At 40.1% G+C, this 14,842-nt stretch overlaps 1 protein-coding gene across 2 annotated transcripts in view; it reads left to right on the forward strand.

Annotated features, from left to right (window-relative positions):
* usp34 (ubiquitin specific peptidase 34) overlaps positions 1 to 14,842 on the forward strand; it is a 68,326-nt gene that overhangs the window by 12,087 nt on the left and 41,397 nt on the right. For both annotated transcript variants that reach the window (XM_074629224.1, XM_074629226.1), the window contains exons 3-11: positions 1,287 to 1,848; positions 3,557 to 3,607; positions 6,396 to 6,545; positions 7,071 to 7,138; positions 11,111 to 11,303; positions 12,669 to 12,730; positions 13,969 to 14,050; positions 14,229 to 14,321; positions 14,714 to 14,839. In XM_074629224.1, the coding sequence (XP_074485325.1) occupies positions 1,287 to 1,848; positions 3,557 to 3,607; positions 6,396 to 6,545; positions 7,071 to 7,138; positions 11,111 to 11,303; positions 12,669 to 12,730; positions 13,969 to 14,050; positions 14,229 to 14,321; positions 14,714 to 14,839 (1,387 nt within the window). The remainder of the gene's footprint in view (positions 1 to 1,286; positions 1,849 to 3,556; positions 3,608 to 6,395; positions 6,546 to 7,070; positions 7,139 to 11,110; positions 11,304 to 12,668; positions 12,731 to 13,968; positions 14,051 to 14,228; positions 14,322 to 14,713; positions 14,840 to 14,842) is intronic.

Raw genomic sequence — 14,842 nt, forward strand, 5'->3', positions numbered from 1 at the left:
TCGACTAACACTCATACAATTTTGTCGACTAATCGATTAGTTGATTTAACCGACAGATTTATAAAACTGAGTTTCTCCACAAAGATTCATATGAAGCACCACTTCAAATCATGTGTTTACCAGAGATGTGCTCATAAGTTTGTTAGAAGTAAGTCATTCAGCATGACAAATCATTAAAAACGACTAATCCACTAAAGAAATTTTAGTCGACTAAGACCAAAACGGAGGCAGCCCTAGTTTTTACACAAAGTTGCAGTCCACTGAGAAAATGATTTCTGAATGCTCCTGCTTGTTTTACACTGTTTGAAATAAGACATTTTACCAATAAACACAGGATCTGATGCTACTGTTGCTGTTTGTGAAAAGTAAAGTGGAGACATGGCTTCTGTATCATTTTCCCAGTAGAGAATAGTGAGCTAGCTCATAAGTGCTGAAATTAAACAGAAATCTTAACACATAAACAGGTAATCTAACGCCATGTTGTGTGCACTAATGATACTGCTTTGTTTGTGCTTGTGGCTCGACAGTCGGTCCAACAATTTATTATTTTAGAGAACAAGAATTAACGAAAGGTTAACCAATGTCTACATTACATTTCTTCATAGAATTTATTGAGTCTGAGCATAAGAATACGATTCATCTGTTATCCACAGTTTTGGGCAAAGCAAACTCCAAAGAAAATAAACTCCATGGCTACTTACTGTATCTGCACAGAAAACACCGCAAACCCTCTGAGACAAATTTTACTGTTACTTCAGCAATTTACATGTCAGATTTTCAGTGAATTCTTTAAACTAGTATAATTTTTCTCCTCTATTATCTATTTTTATATGACTAATGTCTGTCAATTTTATTTATACAGCCCAATATCACATTTCACAAATTTGCCTCAAAGGGCTTTGCAATCCGTACAGGATTCAACACCCTCTGTCCTCAGACCCTCGTTCCAGATAGAGAAAAACTCCCCATAAAAAATGGAAGACACCTCTAGATGAGCAACAGAGCCCTCACACGCAGTAGATGTCGTGTGTACAAGGGCTGTTCCCGAATCACACTGTTTTGATTCGACTCAGATTTGTCTGTTCAATCGAGCCTGAGCCACACAACCTATAGATTTGACCCCCCAAAAAAGTCACAAATTGCATCTCAATCATACAGAAATGCTGCAGGTATTTTCCTCTGTCGTAGCTCTGTAATTACAGAACCGCTCAGTAAGATCCTGAAGCTTTGCAGCCATGTTGGTTTCCTCTTTAACACTTCCTGTTTCTCCTGCATTGTGTCTTCAGACAATGTCTCTGCTGCTTCAAGGAGTACAAGCACCTGGAGGTCTTTAATCAGCTGGTCTACGCCCTCATCAACTTGGTCATCGCTCAGATCAGCAGCCTGAGAGACCGCCTCTGCAGCGTCCAGGACCACACCCATAAAGGAGGCGTGTCTGGGGCTGAGGCGGGGTCCGAATGGAGCGGGGCCGAGGCTGCACCCGGGCCCCTCCCACAGCCGTCCTCACCCGGGGAGGACGAACCTGTGAATGTGGAGAGAGACTCTGCCGAGGAGGACGGCGACGCCCCCGACCTGAACCAGAATAAGACCCAGAGCCAGGCTCAGGGGCCCAACCAGCCGTGTGAAGCCCAGATGGAAGCGCTGGGTCCTGGGGAGAGCGCCGGTGGGTCTGGGGGTGGTGATGGGGATGGTGCTGTCGGAGCAAGCAGCAGCAGTGACAACCAGGACCCGTTCAGCTCCTGGAGCACAGAGGAGAGGGAGAAACTGCTGTTGTGTGCCGCCAAGATCTTCCAGATCCAATTCCCCCTCTACACAGCCTACAAACACAACACACACCCCACCATAGAGGTGAGGACAAGTCCCATATCACACACCATCACGCCCCGCAGGTTACAGCCTGACAAGTGCATGACTTCTGAGGCAAACACTGATATTGATATGTGAAACTAAAAAAATTATATAAAGGTATTTTTTATCATACATACATACATAAGAAACAGTTTGATAAGAATCCCTTAAAATTGCTTTTTAAAGCACTGAGACTGAAGCCCCTTTCCCATTGGACAAAAAACACACTAACACCCGCTAACATCTGGCGACAAATGACTGCAGTAGTCACAGGTTTTTATCGTTCCAATTGACAGTGATGGAAACATGACACCTAAGTGGACAGTACGCAAATTTTTTCCCCTTTTCCGGTGCAATGCTATGTGACGTGTGGAAGTTAATCTATAATAAATAAAGCCAACAGGGATTTGGACAACCATTATAATTTATTTACTTTCAAAACATACAATTAATATGCACTCCTCAAAACCACCAGACTCCAGTCAGAAAACAGTAATTTTACCTCGCTGATTTGTCGTAAAACACACTTCCAACAATCACCAACTCTGGTTTGAGAGTGTGAAAGAGAGACTGAATAAGTAACCGATATAAAAAATAAGTAACCACCGCAACATTTTCACTGTTTACTAACCCTGCTTCTGGTGCTAAGCGGTGCGTCCATGACGTTGAACATGACACACCAGGCAAAAAACAGAGAGGCCAGTGCAACGGCACGGCATACTGGCAATGGGAAAGGAGTCTATCGCCTGTTTTGAGCGGGTTTTCCGTGTTTAAAAAATGTAAATATTTGCACCAATTTGGGTGGGAAAAGGGTAAAAAATATGTACTGAGTGAGACATTTTACCGTGTAAAAATAAACTTATTAGTTCTCTGTGGTGGACAAATTATGTCATCAAGACATTGATTCTAAATTATATCAAACATTTATAATTTTTTACCAGTTTTTACTGAATAATACACAGCGGCTGGATGCAGTGACTTCCTAGTCACTTCCAGGTCCGGCTGTTGGTCACCAAGAAATTGTTCCAGCATGTAATTCCCCTATAAAACCACATCTTCATGTTTTTATATTTTTGTTGGTGTATTGATTAAACAAACAAGATATGTTGTCTTAATTAGTGGACTTTTGGAGGAGGTTATGGTAGGCACATTTTTTAAACTTTGGAGTTATCCAGGCTAGCTGTTTCCCCCTGCTTCCAGTCTAAGTTATCCAGCTAAGCTGAGCTAAACGCCTCCTGGCTCTAGCGCTGGCCTTAATGTACAAACATGAGTGATATTGATTTTTTCTGATGCAACTCTCAGCAAGAAAACAAATGCACATAGTTCCCCAAATGATTCCTTTAAGTATATTCAGTATATCGTCTGAATTTTAAAAAACTTAAATATTGATGTCGATACCTGCCATAATAGACAGATATCCGTCAGGCTGTCTTTAGTCCAGATAGATGAGTCTCTTTCTTCAAACTCACAGATGTGTGTTTTTGTCCTTGTCCTGTGGTGTAAACCCAACGATGTATTGTAGCTTTCTGCTGAATACAAAAACACATTCTTCCCTGTTCAAGCTCTTCTTAACATCCTTTGAATGGGAACAATGGCCTGTAAGTTTAATTACTCTATTTCAGGATGTCACAACTTTTTCATGTCGTGTATAACCTCTAAAACTCTTGTGTTGCTGTCTGTCCTTTCTGTCTGTGTTTCTTTCCTTTAGGACATATCTGCTCATGAAAGCAACATCCTCGGCTCCTTCTGCGACATGAACGTAAGAAATCTACCTTTTCCCTTTTTCCACTGAGTCAAGTTAGGTGTAGACTCTGCTTCCTGTCAATTTCCTGACTCCAACAGCAGGAGATAATCCCTCAAAAACATGTTGCGTTACATCCAGTTCAGACCAGTGATGATGTCTGCCTCAATAAACACAGACTTCCTCGTTCAGGGGTGAAGATGAAAACTAGATGTAGGCCTCAGGCCTGTTTGGAATTGCTGTAAGAGACGTCATCATCAGGGGCCCATATGAGCAGTCTACTAAACAGTCTTTAGTTTTGGCTGGTGTCTGAGGTCACTGTGCACATACTGTGGGAATTCATTTTCAGGTTTGTACAGGCACAAGGACAGATTAACCGGAAAAAATAAAGTACTTCATCATCTTCCCTTGACTGGGAAGAGAAATAGTTAAAGTGTTAGTAACACCAGTTTTCACCGAGTCACCTCCTGTGAATTGTCTAGAAATTTCTGATAATTACCTTTTCTCAGCAGCAGTTGCAGCAGTTTTTTTGCATTTTGCATTTCTCTTCTGGGGGGAGTTCATATTGTCTCCTGATCTGAGAGGTTACCTCAGATCTGACCTCAGAAACCTGATACTGACGCGGCTCAGTGTCCAAATATAAACGTTGTCTGATGTGATGTTTCATGTTGCTACGATCCGCTCTGTGTTGGGCGGCCCAGCTTGAATTTATGACTTACTTTTTGTTTATTAATATAATGAACTAAATGGCTTCACATGGGATGGAAAATCATCCAAAATGGGGAGTAGATTCACAATAAAACAAAGAGAGAACCTTACATGTTTTCTTACATTCCACCACTGCAGGTCAGTACAAATGTAACAATTAATATCCTACAGATAAAAAGCAGAAGATGACGTGCCAAAAACAAGCCAAGGGCTTGTGTCACTTCTAGACTTCTAGATCTAGACTGTTATTAACAAAGGCAGCAAATGTCACATCAGGTCAAAAAAAAAATCTATGTAAGACTTAGGAAAACAATGACTTTGCTCATTTTGGAAGTTTCTTAGGACTTAGACCGTTCATGTGTTCAATTATGAGTCAGAGGCAGAATGTTTTTATCAGAAAGGCCTGATATCACAGTTTTGGGTCACGTCAGTCCGTGTGTTAAGTTTTTTGATTTTAGATAAGTATTGTCCACATTTCCTGCCCCCTTTGGTTGTTTTGTCAAATCGACGCCCACGTTATTGCAGCGTGCTGAGCCTCATGAACTCCATGGTAACGGGGTTTCATTGTTTCTGTGCTCCTGATGCTGCTCTTTGTGTTCTGAGATTTTAAGAGCTCAGAATCAGTTTAAGAACAATGTTTTTGAAAGGAATGTACTGTACTTCTATTCTTTGTTAAATTAGCTCATCTTGTAGTTTTTAGATGGGGGTTAGGGATTGTATACTGTGGAAAAAACAAAACAAGTAAAAGAGCTGTGCTGGGTACGTTTTTCTTTCTCGAACACCGTTTCCTGCAGATGAAGTCACTGTCCTCTAGAGAGCCGTAATGTGTCCCCGGATAATCTGCTAGCTCGATGGCTTTTACCTTCCCACCGTAATAAAGTTTTCATTAAGCTCAGGGGCCAGATGAGCTTAATAACAGGCTGTATGAAAAATGAGCCGCACTACTAAGAAAAACTACCAGCTTTCACTTTCTTTACCGGTCAGAACAACTGGTATAGCATAAAATAATTGATTTATTCTTATTAAAATACACTGATTTCACGTAGCGTTTCCAATTAAGTGGAAACAAGCCAAAATTGGCATGACCATTTTATTTATTTTCAGGGACAGCGCACAATTTAAAAAAAAAAAATGATCAGAGTAATCTAGAAGCTATGTGCATCTGTTGTCCCTGGACAGGTAGACAAAAAACAACCTCATGACAACAAATATACTACACAAGACTACATCAGTTTCCAACACACTTGCTTTGTTTAAATCAGAAAGAAATGCTAAGTAGAAGTAAATGTTAAGAAATGCAGAAGGTCTTATAATAAACATTATTGCATTTTGCAGCAGAGCTCAGAGCGGTGTTGACATGATTTTCAATTCATTTCAATTACTACAAGTTTTTATAGCAGAATAAGTGTTGAAACGTCCAAACAGAAAACCTTTCTGGCACTGTAATTAAGGCCCATTACTTTTGTTTTTTACTGCTTTTTCACAGATAAATAACCACATTTTTTTACAAAAACATTTTTACAAAGGAGGTAATTTTAAGGAAATGCACCCACAAGTTTTGATGTTTATTGCTGCAAAAACATTTCACAGTTGATTGTAAATGAGCACGACTCAGCAAGTGCTCCACTTCTGGAAAGTAAACCAAAAAAATCATTGAAAGAAGAATACAAACGAGTAGAGCTGCAACGATTAATCGAATATTCGATCAGTTGTCAACTATTAAATCAATCGCCAACTATTTTGATAATCAATTAATTGGTTTGAGTAATTTTTAAGTTAAAAAACGCCAAAATTCTGTGATTCCAGGTTCTTAAATGTGAATATTTTCTGGTTTCTTTACTCCTGTACGACCGTAAATTGAATATCTTTGAGTTGTGGACAAAACAAGACATTTGAGGACGTCATCTTGGGCTTTGGGAAAAACGTATCGACATTGTTTTACCATTTTCTGACATTTTAAAGACCAAACAACTAATCGATCAATCAAGAAAATAATCGACAATGAAAATAATTGTTGCAGCCCTACTAAAGAGTTAATTGTGATAATGCATCCTGACTTCATGAGATGTATCTGATGTTGTCTCCCTTTGTTGACCAGGACGTGGAGGTTCCCTTGCATCTGCTGCGTTACGTCTGTCTGTTCTGTGGGAAGCACGGCCTCTCCCTGATGAAGGAGTGCTTCGAGTCGGGCACTCCGGAGAGCCTCCCCTTCCCCATTGCCCACGCCTTCATCACCATCGTCTCCAACGTGAGTCCACCGACCCAAACACAAAATGCTGTTTGTCTAAAACTCAAATGTAACACTCTAAAATCAATAAATCTTACCTAGATTGAGACATTATTTTTCAGGTGGATTTGGAGGGAAAGTGATGTTTTGGCCAGTTGCCAGTTTATTAGGAACACCTAGCTAAAACTAATGCAGTCTAATACAACAGTCCTGCAATAAATCCTCCCTTCATGAAGATTATAATTTATTTAGCTTTTGTTTTGTTGTTGTTGTGTTTAAGAGAGGTGTTGTTTCAACTTAATAGTCATTTATGGGCTCCTAATTTGAGGGGCTGTTGAATAGTATTGCATATGTGTTTCCAATTATTTAACCCATCCTCATTGATAAAAATGGGGTGGACAAAATATTAGACTTAATTAGTTTTAGCGAGATGTGCCCCGTAAACTAGGAACTGTTTTTAAAAACACCCAGTATAGATTGTCTGATATATTTTCACGCGTTTGATGTTAAATACTTACTGCGTTTTGTTTTTGGTTCTCCTCACAGATCCGAATATGGTTGCACATTCCTGCGGTCATGCAGCACATCATACCGTTCCGCACCTATGTAATACGGTGAGTTTACTCCAAACAGACGCCAGTTTTCTTTTATAAGGGAACAAAGTAGGAAGTTTTCCTCAGTCACATAGTCACAGAGCGCAATTAAGTCCCGCCCATATCGGAGGGGAAAACAATTCATCGCTCTCCATTGACTTTCAGTGTTAATTTTTGTAGCTATTTTAGATTTAATCTTATTCTTAAGACAAAAAATGTTTATTAGTTTTAGTCACATTTTAGTCTTTTTTTTTTTTCGTCCTTCATAGTTTTAGTCTGGTTTTAATCGACACTGAGTCACCTCCTGTGGTTTTCAGAGTATACTACGTTGCGCTCTTTCTCTATGCTGGTGAATATGTTTGCTGTGGCAAAAGCTATCCTTCAGAGATATTGCACTTGTGTTGTTGGTGCAAAACAAAAAATCAACTTCCACACACTGTCAACACTTGGTACATGTTGATCAAGCGACCTTCATCAGGCATTTCATACAACAAATGACAATAAACCTGCACATATACAGTATACATGCATACATGCACAGAACAATCAGCCGATCCTAGGGACAAAGTAATAAACAAACCCATATGCAAAGTTGCAAACACATCTGGGAGAGGGAAAGAAAATATATTATTAAGACCCAGTAAGGCGAGTTCCCTTCAATGTACAACGTAAATACAATTTAAAAGCAATTATTGGTGGGTATCAAGGAATCTATCTCCCATGCACCTGTCTGCACACAGACGTGAAAAGACCACCTTTTCTTAAATCGAAATAGGAAATCCAGCAGCCTCTACAGTCATGGTACTCCATTCAGCTGCTGTTGTGATTTTGCCAGTTTAACTCCTGCACACTGCTGCAGGCCTGTCTGAGTCCCTGGTTTGTATATGACTGAGTAGCTGCCATTTTGTTGAACACCTTGCTTTCCTGTTAGCGCAGCATCTGACAGCTCCTCCACTCAAATCAGGCTGGAAGAAGTGTAGCTTGTGCAGAGGATTGGCGGTGACTTTTTGATTAATATCAGAACAAACCCCTAAAATCTAGATATGACTGCCAGTTCTTAATCAGTAACCTTGTCATTCCTGTGTTATTCTGCAGTTTCATATGATAAAATCGTATTTATTGCGCCTTTTAAATGTTTTGTGAATCCATGACAGTTTAGGTGTGTCTCTCCATCGATGTCTGCTGCCATTTGAAGTGAAGAAGCCAGACGTGGTGTATTTTGTCTCGGAGCTCTTTCCCTCTCCGTCTCTCTCACTCAGTCAGTCAGTGCACCTCGCTCATTCGTGCTCTCTCCCCCAAATACCAAAGTGCCACACATGTGTTGCTAGGAAGAGCTTCCGTCGCCATGGCAACAGTTGCCAGGCCTCCGGTGAACCTCTCCTCACATGACCCTAGAGGAGGCAGAGCGCTGGCAGGCTCGGTCATGTGACGAAGGCGGGCTGATGCTCCGCAGCCTCTTCTGTCTCACTGAGCAGAGACACACAGTGGTCAAATAACAATGATTACTGTAATATGAATAATGATTAAAGGGTCATTCCCTGATTTTATTATAACTTCCCTCATCCCTCAGAATATTCATCCATCTCACTGTCGATGTTGTCACAGTTCAGTTTTTAAACATTTCAATCGTTAATGTCATCAAGATCTCTTAGATTACTTCGTCATTCAGCTTTAACTAAAGGGCAACAAACACCAGCAGCATATGATGCACAACAAAGATGCATGAGCACAGCTTAGAGAAACGAGATGAGGGATTCAGTATGTCAACGTGGATTCAGAGCCGAGTAAAGTTGCACAAGTAAGGGATAATGTACAGCAAGCTAATTGAGGTAATGCAAATGTAAGGTGATTCAAAAGTAATTAAATAATAAAAACTGTGCAAGAATAATGATTGCTACGGATAATATAAATAAAACAATATATATAGTGTTTAGGGCTGTCAATCGATTAAAGTATATAATCGTGATTAATCGCGTGATTGTTCATAGTTAATTGCGATTAATCACAAATGAATTGCACATTCTTATCTGTTCAAAATGTACCTTAAAGGGAGATTTGTCAAGTATTTAAAACTGTTATTACCATGGGAATGTTTGTATATATTTATTATTGGAAATCAAGTCGGGTGTGCTGACTTGACTATGACTTGCCCCAAACTGCATGTGATTATCATAAAGTGGGCATGTCTGTAAAGATGAGACTCGTGGGTACCCATAGAACCCATTTTCATTCACATATCTTGAGGTCAGAGGTCAAGGGACCCCTTTTGAAAATGGCCATGACAGTTTTTTCTCTCCAAAATTTAGTGATTAAGTTTGGAGCGTTATTTGACCTCCTTCGCAAAAGGCTAGTATGACATGATTGATACCAATGGATTCCTTATGATATACCAGTATCTTCACTAGCTTTAAAACTGAGACCACTACAACCTATAAACCGCAAGTTGCGTTAATGTGTGAAAGAAACTAGTAGCGTTAAAACAAATTTGCATTAACGCGTTATCGCATTTACTTTGACAGCCCTAATAGTATTATAGAAGATATTAAGATAAATATATGAACAATTACATATGCAAATTGTGCAAAGGCTAACATAGCTAGTAGCTGATTGTTGTGTAGCAACATGACAGATCAAGTTCAACATTTGGAGGACTGGTTGTGTAGTTCTCAAAATATTTTCTTATTAACAAGACTTACTGTGCTGCAGCTGATTTAATGTTCACCACACTGTTTCTTTCTGTGCTTCCTCCTGCCTGGCCTCAGCCTGAAGTGTATTTGGTTTTGCTTTGTGGGTTTACTTTCATCTTAAAGAAAAAGTGTTTGCTGACAATACGGTTACAGGTAGGGCTGTCCCCTCTTAGTCAATTAGTCGACTAATCGGTAGTTTTGGTCTTAGTCGACTAGGATTTCTTTAGTTGATTAGACATATTTTATTCTTTTTTCATGCTGAGTGACTTATTTCCAAGAAACTTATGAGCACATCTCTGGTAAACATTTTAACAATTTAAAGTGGTGCTTTTGTGTGATTCTTTGTGGAGAAACTCAGCTTTACAGATCTGTCGATTAAATCAACTAATCGATTAGTCGATAAAATCGTATGAGTGTTAGTCGACCAGGAATTTCTTTGGTCGAGAACAGCCTTAGTTGTCAAAATCATATTCAAAACAGAAATTTGCTTTTTCTACAAGGCTGTAGTCCAATACAACTAATTAGACAATTCTAAACCGTGATTCCCAGGGTTCAGTCCAGTTTAGGTCTTTGTACATGTTTATCTTTTTAAATCTGTTTGATCAGCAAAACACAAAACCCCTTTAGCAGCAACTGTAGCATCCCAGCTCACAGAAAAAGACCTGAAAACCACAAACCCAACCAATCCCGGCTCAGAGCAGAGACTGGATGAGTCAGCAGCAGCACTCTGCTGTTGATCAGATCTCTCAACGTTCGCCTACACAGGGCAGGAAAAGGAATGTGATTAAAAATGAATCTCAAAGGTGCAAAGTTTTTCAGATGTTTGAAAAGGTGGAGTCACAGAAATGTGAAATGTGAGAGATCCTAGATTTATGTTGAGTCCAACAGTCTTTCTCATTATCGCAGCTGTGATGTGTCTTCTTGGCATGCTGCCCACCAGCTACTCAAATTCCTCCTGGAGGATTTTTCCCTGCCAGAAGTGCTGGTGGGGAATTTTGAAGAGGGTATCAGTGTTTCTGCTAACGTGGATGTAGGGACAAAATATTGGATTGAGAACCATGTTTTCAGGGTGTTCATCTTCTTACTGTACGTGTGTAATTAGTCTGTGATTTTAATATTTTTTTACACGATAAGCTATTGATAAGGAAACCCACATATACAAGATAAGTCAATGGTACTGACCCGCAGACAATGGGTGTTCGGAGAGATGAAATTATAACCAAATCTGAATGTAACACAGTACGTGGTTCTGTCCAAACATTAGCATTAAGAGCAGTAAGTTACATTTTGTTTCTGCTGCCTGCAGGTATCTGTGTAAGCTGTCAGACCAGGAGCTGCGGCAGAGCGCGGCGCGCAACATGGCCGACCTGATGTGGAGCACGGTGAAGGAGCCGCTGGACAGCGCGCTGTGCTTCGACAAGGAGAGCCTGGACCTCGCCTTCAAATACTTCATGTCCCCCACACTCACCATGAGGCTGGCTGGACTCAGCCAAATCACTGTGAGTCACCGCAAACATGACTGAACTCACTGACACACGGTCGCTTGGGGTCGGCTGATAAACGGGGGCTTTTTAACAGGGGTTCTGGGTGGGACTCGTCACACCCTATGAGCAACCTCTGTGATCGATTCTGGCTCTGTGTTTGTCGTTTGAGTTTCAGCTGCAGTTCTGTTTCAGCCCTGTTCAGACCTGGTATTAACATGCGTCCTGGATGATCCGATGACGCATTGAGGACGCATTGAGATCCAATCGCTTGGACCACATTTTCTAACATGCACATTTTTGCACAACACTTCCTTTCTTGGTATATTAACTGAACATTCAACATGTAACACTTTGCATTTTAGCAATCTAACATTGCATGTCTTAACATGCGTACAGTCTTTACATTTTTAAATGTTAAATACTCAGTATGTGATATTAAAGAAACTGTAACATTTCGGGGATGTATCAGCAGACATGAAATATTAACATTCATAACTATGTTTTCTTTAGTGTATAATCACCTGAAACTAAGAATCGTTGTGTTTTCGTTAGCTTAGACTGAGCCCTTCATATCTACATAGGGAGCGGGACCTCTTCACGGAGTCCACCATGTTGCTCCGCCATGTTTCTACAGCAGCCCAGAACAGACAAACCAAACACTGGCTCTAGAGAGAGCCTTTCACGCTTTTACGTTACCTGAAGGCCACCGTAATTCTCTACACACTGAAACGCATGAAACTGCAGTAAAGTGATAAGGATGGCGTTACCACGGTTTTGCAATCTGCAACTTCACCACTAGATGCCACCAAATCCAACACACTGTACCTTTAAGCAATTAGCAGGTTAAAATGTATGAATGAAAAGCAATGAGGACACATTGTTGAGATAATAAGTGACTGTGAGTGCTATAAAACTGCAAGTGAAGAGCAGGTTTTAGATATTGGACGTTACCTCTTATTGTAAAATTGTAATGCATTGTATTGTGTATATACAGTAGTGCTGGTATCATTATAAATATACCTGCTGTTGTTTAGTATGCTATTTGAATGTCTACAGTAAACATTTATTGGGTTAAAAAATGCAGTAACACTATATTTCCTTATAAATGTCAGTGAACTGAATCACTGTAAGGACTCTCTAAAAGGCTGGTGCTCTATTTGATTAATTTAATTTAGTTTGCAAAGGCCACTAAAGACTCTTTGACTCTGCCTGTATTTCCCAAGAAACAGTGATAATTACAGCCAGGAGACAGTTTGTCAACAGCTTTCTTTTTAATTTGAAAGTGTTTGTATGGCACTGATGGGAAACAACCTTGTACAAAGATGATTGATGTATTATTTCGTCACTCATCATGAACCATATGTGTCTGTGTTTCCTCAGAATCAACTCCACACCTTCAATGATGTCTGCAACAACGAGTCACTGGTGTCCGACACAGAAACGTAAGTCAGTTTAAAGGGATCAGATACCGTCCAAGAAGGTGCTGATATATCCAATTAGAAAAGTAATTGGGTCTGCTTTAATTAATTGATGATATATTTGCATTTTATTAATATCCACAAAAGCAACAATCTTGAGAACAATGATTGACTACATTTACATGCACAAAATATTTAGTTTTTTGCCCTTATTCACATGCAGTCGTTCATACTCCGATTAATGTAACCAGTAGCTAACACAGCCTCCCTGTTTCATTCCTTCAACCCCCTTTTTGAAAAGGTCGGCGTTGCGATATTTGCGCATATCCAAAAACCTGTTGATATTCAAGTCTTTCATAATGTTTAAAAGTAAGTGTGTTTCTCCCTCCAACCAGAAATGGGAGCTTTTCTTTTGGGCATGCATCTCTGCAAACTGTCGGCTAGTTTGTTTGTGTACACAGAGCTGGCCATTAACAGGCAAGAGGCCGTGTGTTGCAAACTGCCATAAAAACCCCAATTGAGACGCATATTTTGAATGTGCTGCGTACATGTCCAAACAATGCTCCTAAAACCTGAATAATATCGACATATCCCACATGTCTTAATTGGAAAATGCTCCATTCAGAATAAAGCCTAATTCAGAATATCCAAACGGAATATGCTGTTTACATGACCCGTATCAAATTCACAATTTTGGCATATTCTGAATAATAGTGGAATATTAGTGTGCATGTAAACATAGTCAGTATTGAGTTGTAAAGGGGAGACTCGTGGGTACCCGTATAGCCCATTTTCATTCACATATCTTCAGGTCAGAGGTCAAGGGACCGCCAGAAAATGGCCATGCCAGTTTTTCCCTCGCTAAAATTTAGCGCAAGTTTGGAGCATTATTTCGCCTCCTTCACAACAAGCTAGTGTGACATGATAGGTACCGATGGATTCCTTAGGTTTTCTAGCTTCATATGATGCCATCTTCACTCTAGCTTTAAAACTGAGCCAAACTGAGCCACTGAGCTACAAACTAGAAATTGCAAGTTGCGTTAATACGTTATCGCGTTAACTTTGACAGTCCTAAAAGAAGGATAAAGACACAATACAGCCTCCTCTTTTAACACCTGTAGGTATACATAAATACAGTCAATATGCACCATGTCACAACATCACACATCCTATAAAATGATGAATTTTCTGCTCCATATGTTGAGCTCTGGTTAACCTGTGTGTTACTTCACTGAATGTCTGATTCTGCTTCACCCTACCAGGTCCATAGCGAAGGAACTAGCTGACTGGCTGATCCACAACAACGTGGTGGAGCACATATTCGGACCAAATTTGCACATTGAGGTGAGACGTCTGATCCAGTGATGTGATCTGACAGCAAACATGTTGCATTTTTAATTAAATCTAGCACATATTTTTTGTTGTGTTAAGTTGCACAGGATTCATATTATTTTCTGGAGATTGGATGTCATTTTATTTTATCCAAGCAAGGCTGATGTTACAGTAAGTGTGTGTTTTCCAGATCATTAAACAGTGCCAAGTGATCCTGAACTTCTTGGCTGCAGAGGGCCGACTCAGCACGCAGCACGTGGACTGTATCTGGGCTGCAGCTCAGGTAAGACGGGACAGATTTACACCTGACTGTACGCAGCTTTATTTCACATTATTACGTTATTCTGTGGAACAGCATGAAAGGAGCCTACAGTATTTATCACAATAGCAGTACTATCAAGGTTATAAAGCCACATATGACAATGGCAATGTTGGCTGGCGATCTGGCCTGGTCTATCTGGAGTTATAACTAGGGCTGTCAAACTTAACGCGATAAGAACACATTAACGCAAATTAGTTTTGAATGTTATCAATTGTACCTTTTAAATAGTTTTAAATTTAGTTTTGGTATATTTAATGTTGTATACAGACAGTACAAAAACAGCTCTGTACCAATCTGTCAATGAGGAAAACAGATATGAAATGATTAACTCTGCTTTTTGTTTGGTGTTTTAGCTGAAACACTGTAGCCGCTACATCCACGACCTTTTCCCTTCACTCATCAAGAACCTGGACCCAGTGCCTCTCCGCCACGTCCTCAACCTGGTGTCAGGCCTGCACCCCAGTGCCCACACCGAGCAGGTA

This window comes from Sebastes fasciatus, chromosome 3, assembly GCF_043250625.1.
Source record: "Sebastes fasciatus isolate fSebFas1 chromosome 3, fSebFas1.pri, whole genome shotgun sequence".
Lineage (NCBI taxonomy): Eukaryota > Metazoa > Chordata > Actinopteri > Perciformes > Sebastidae > Sebastes > Sebastes fasciatus.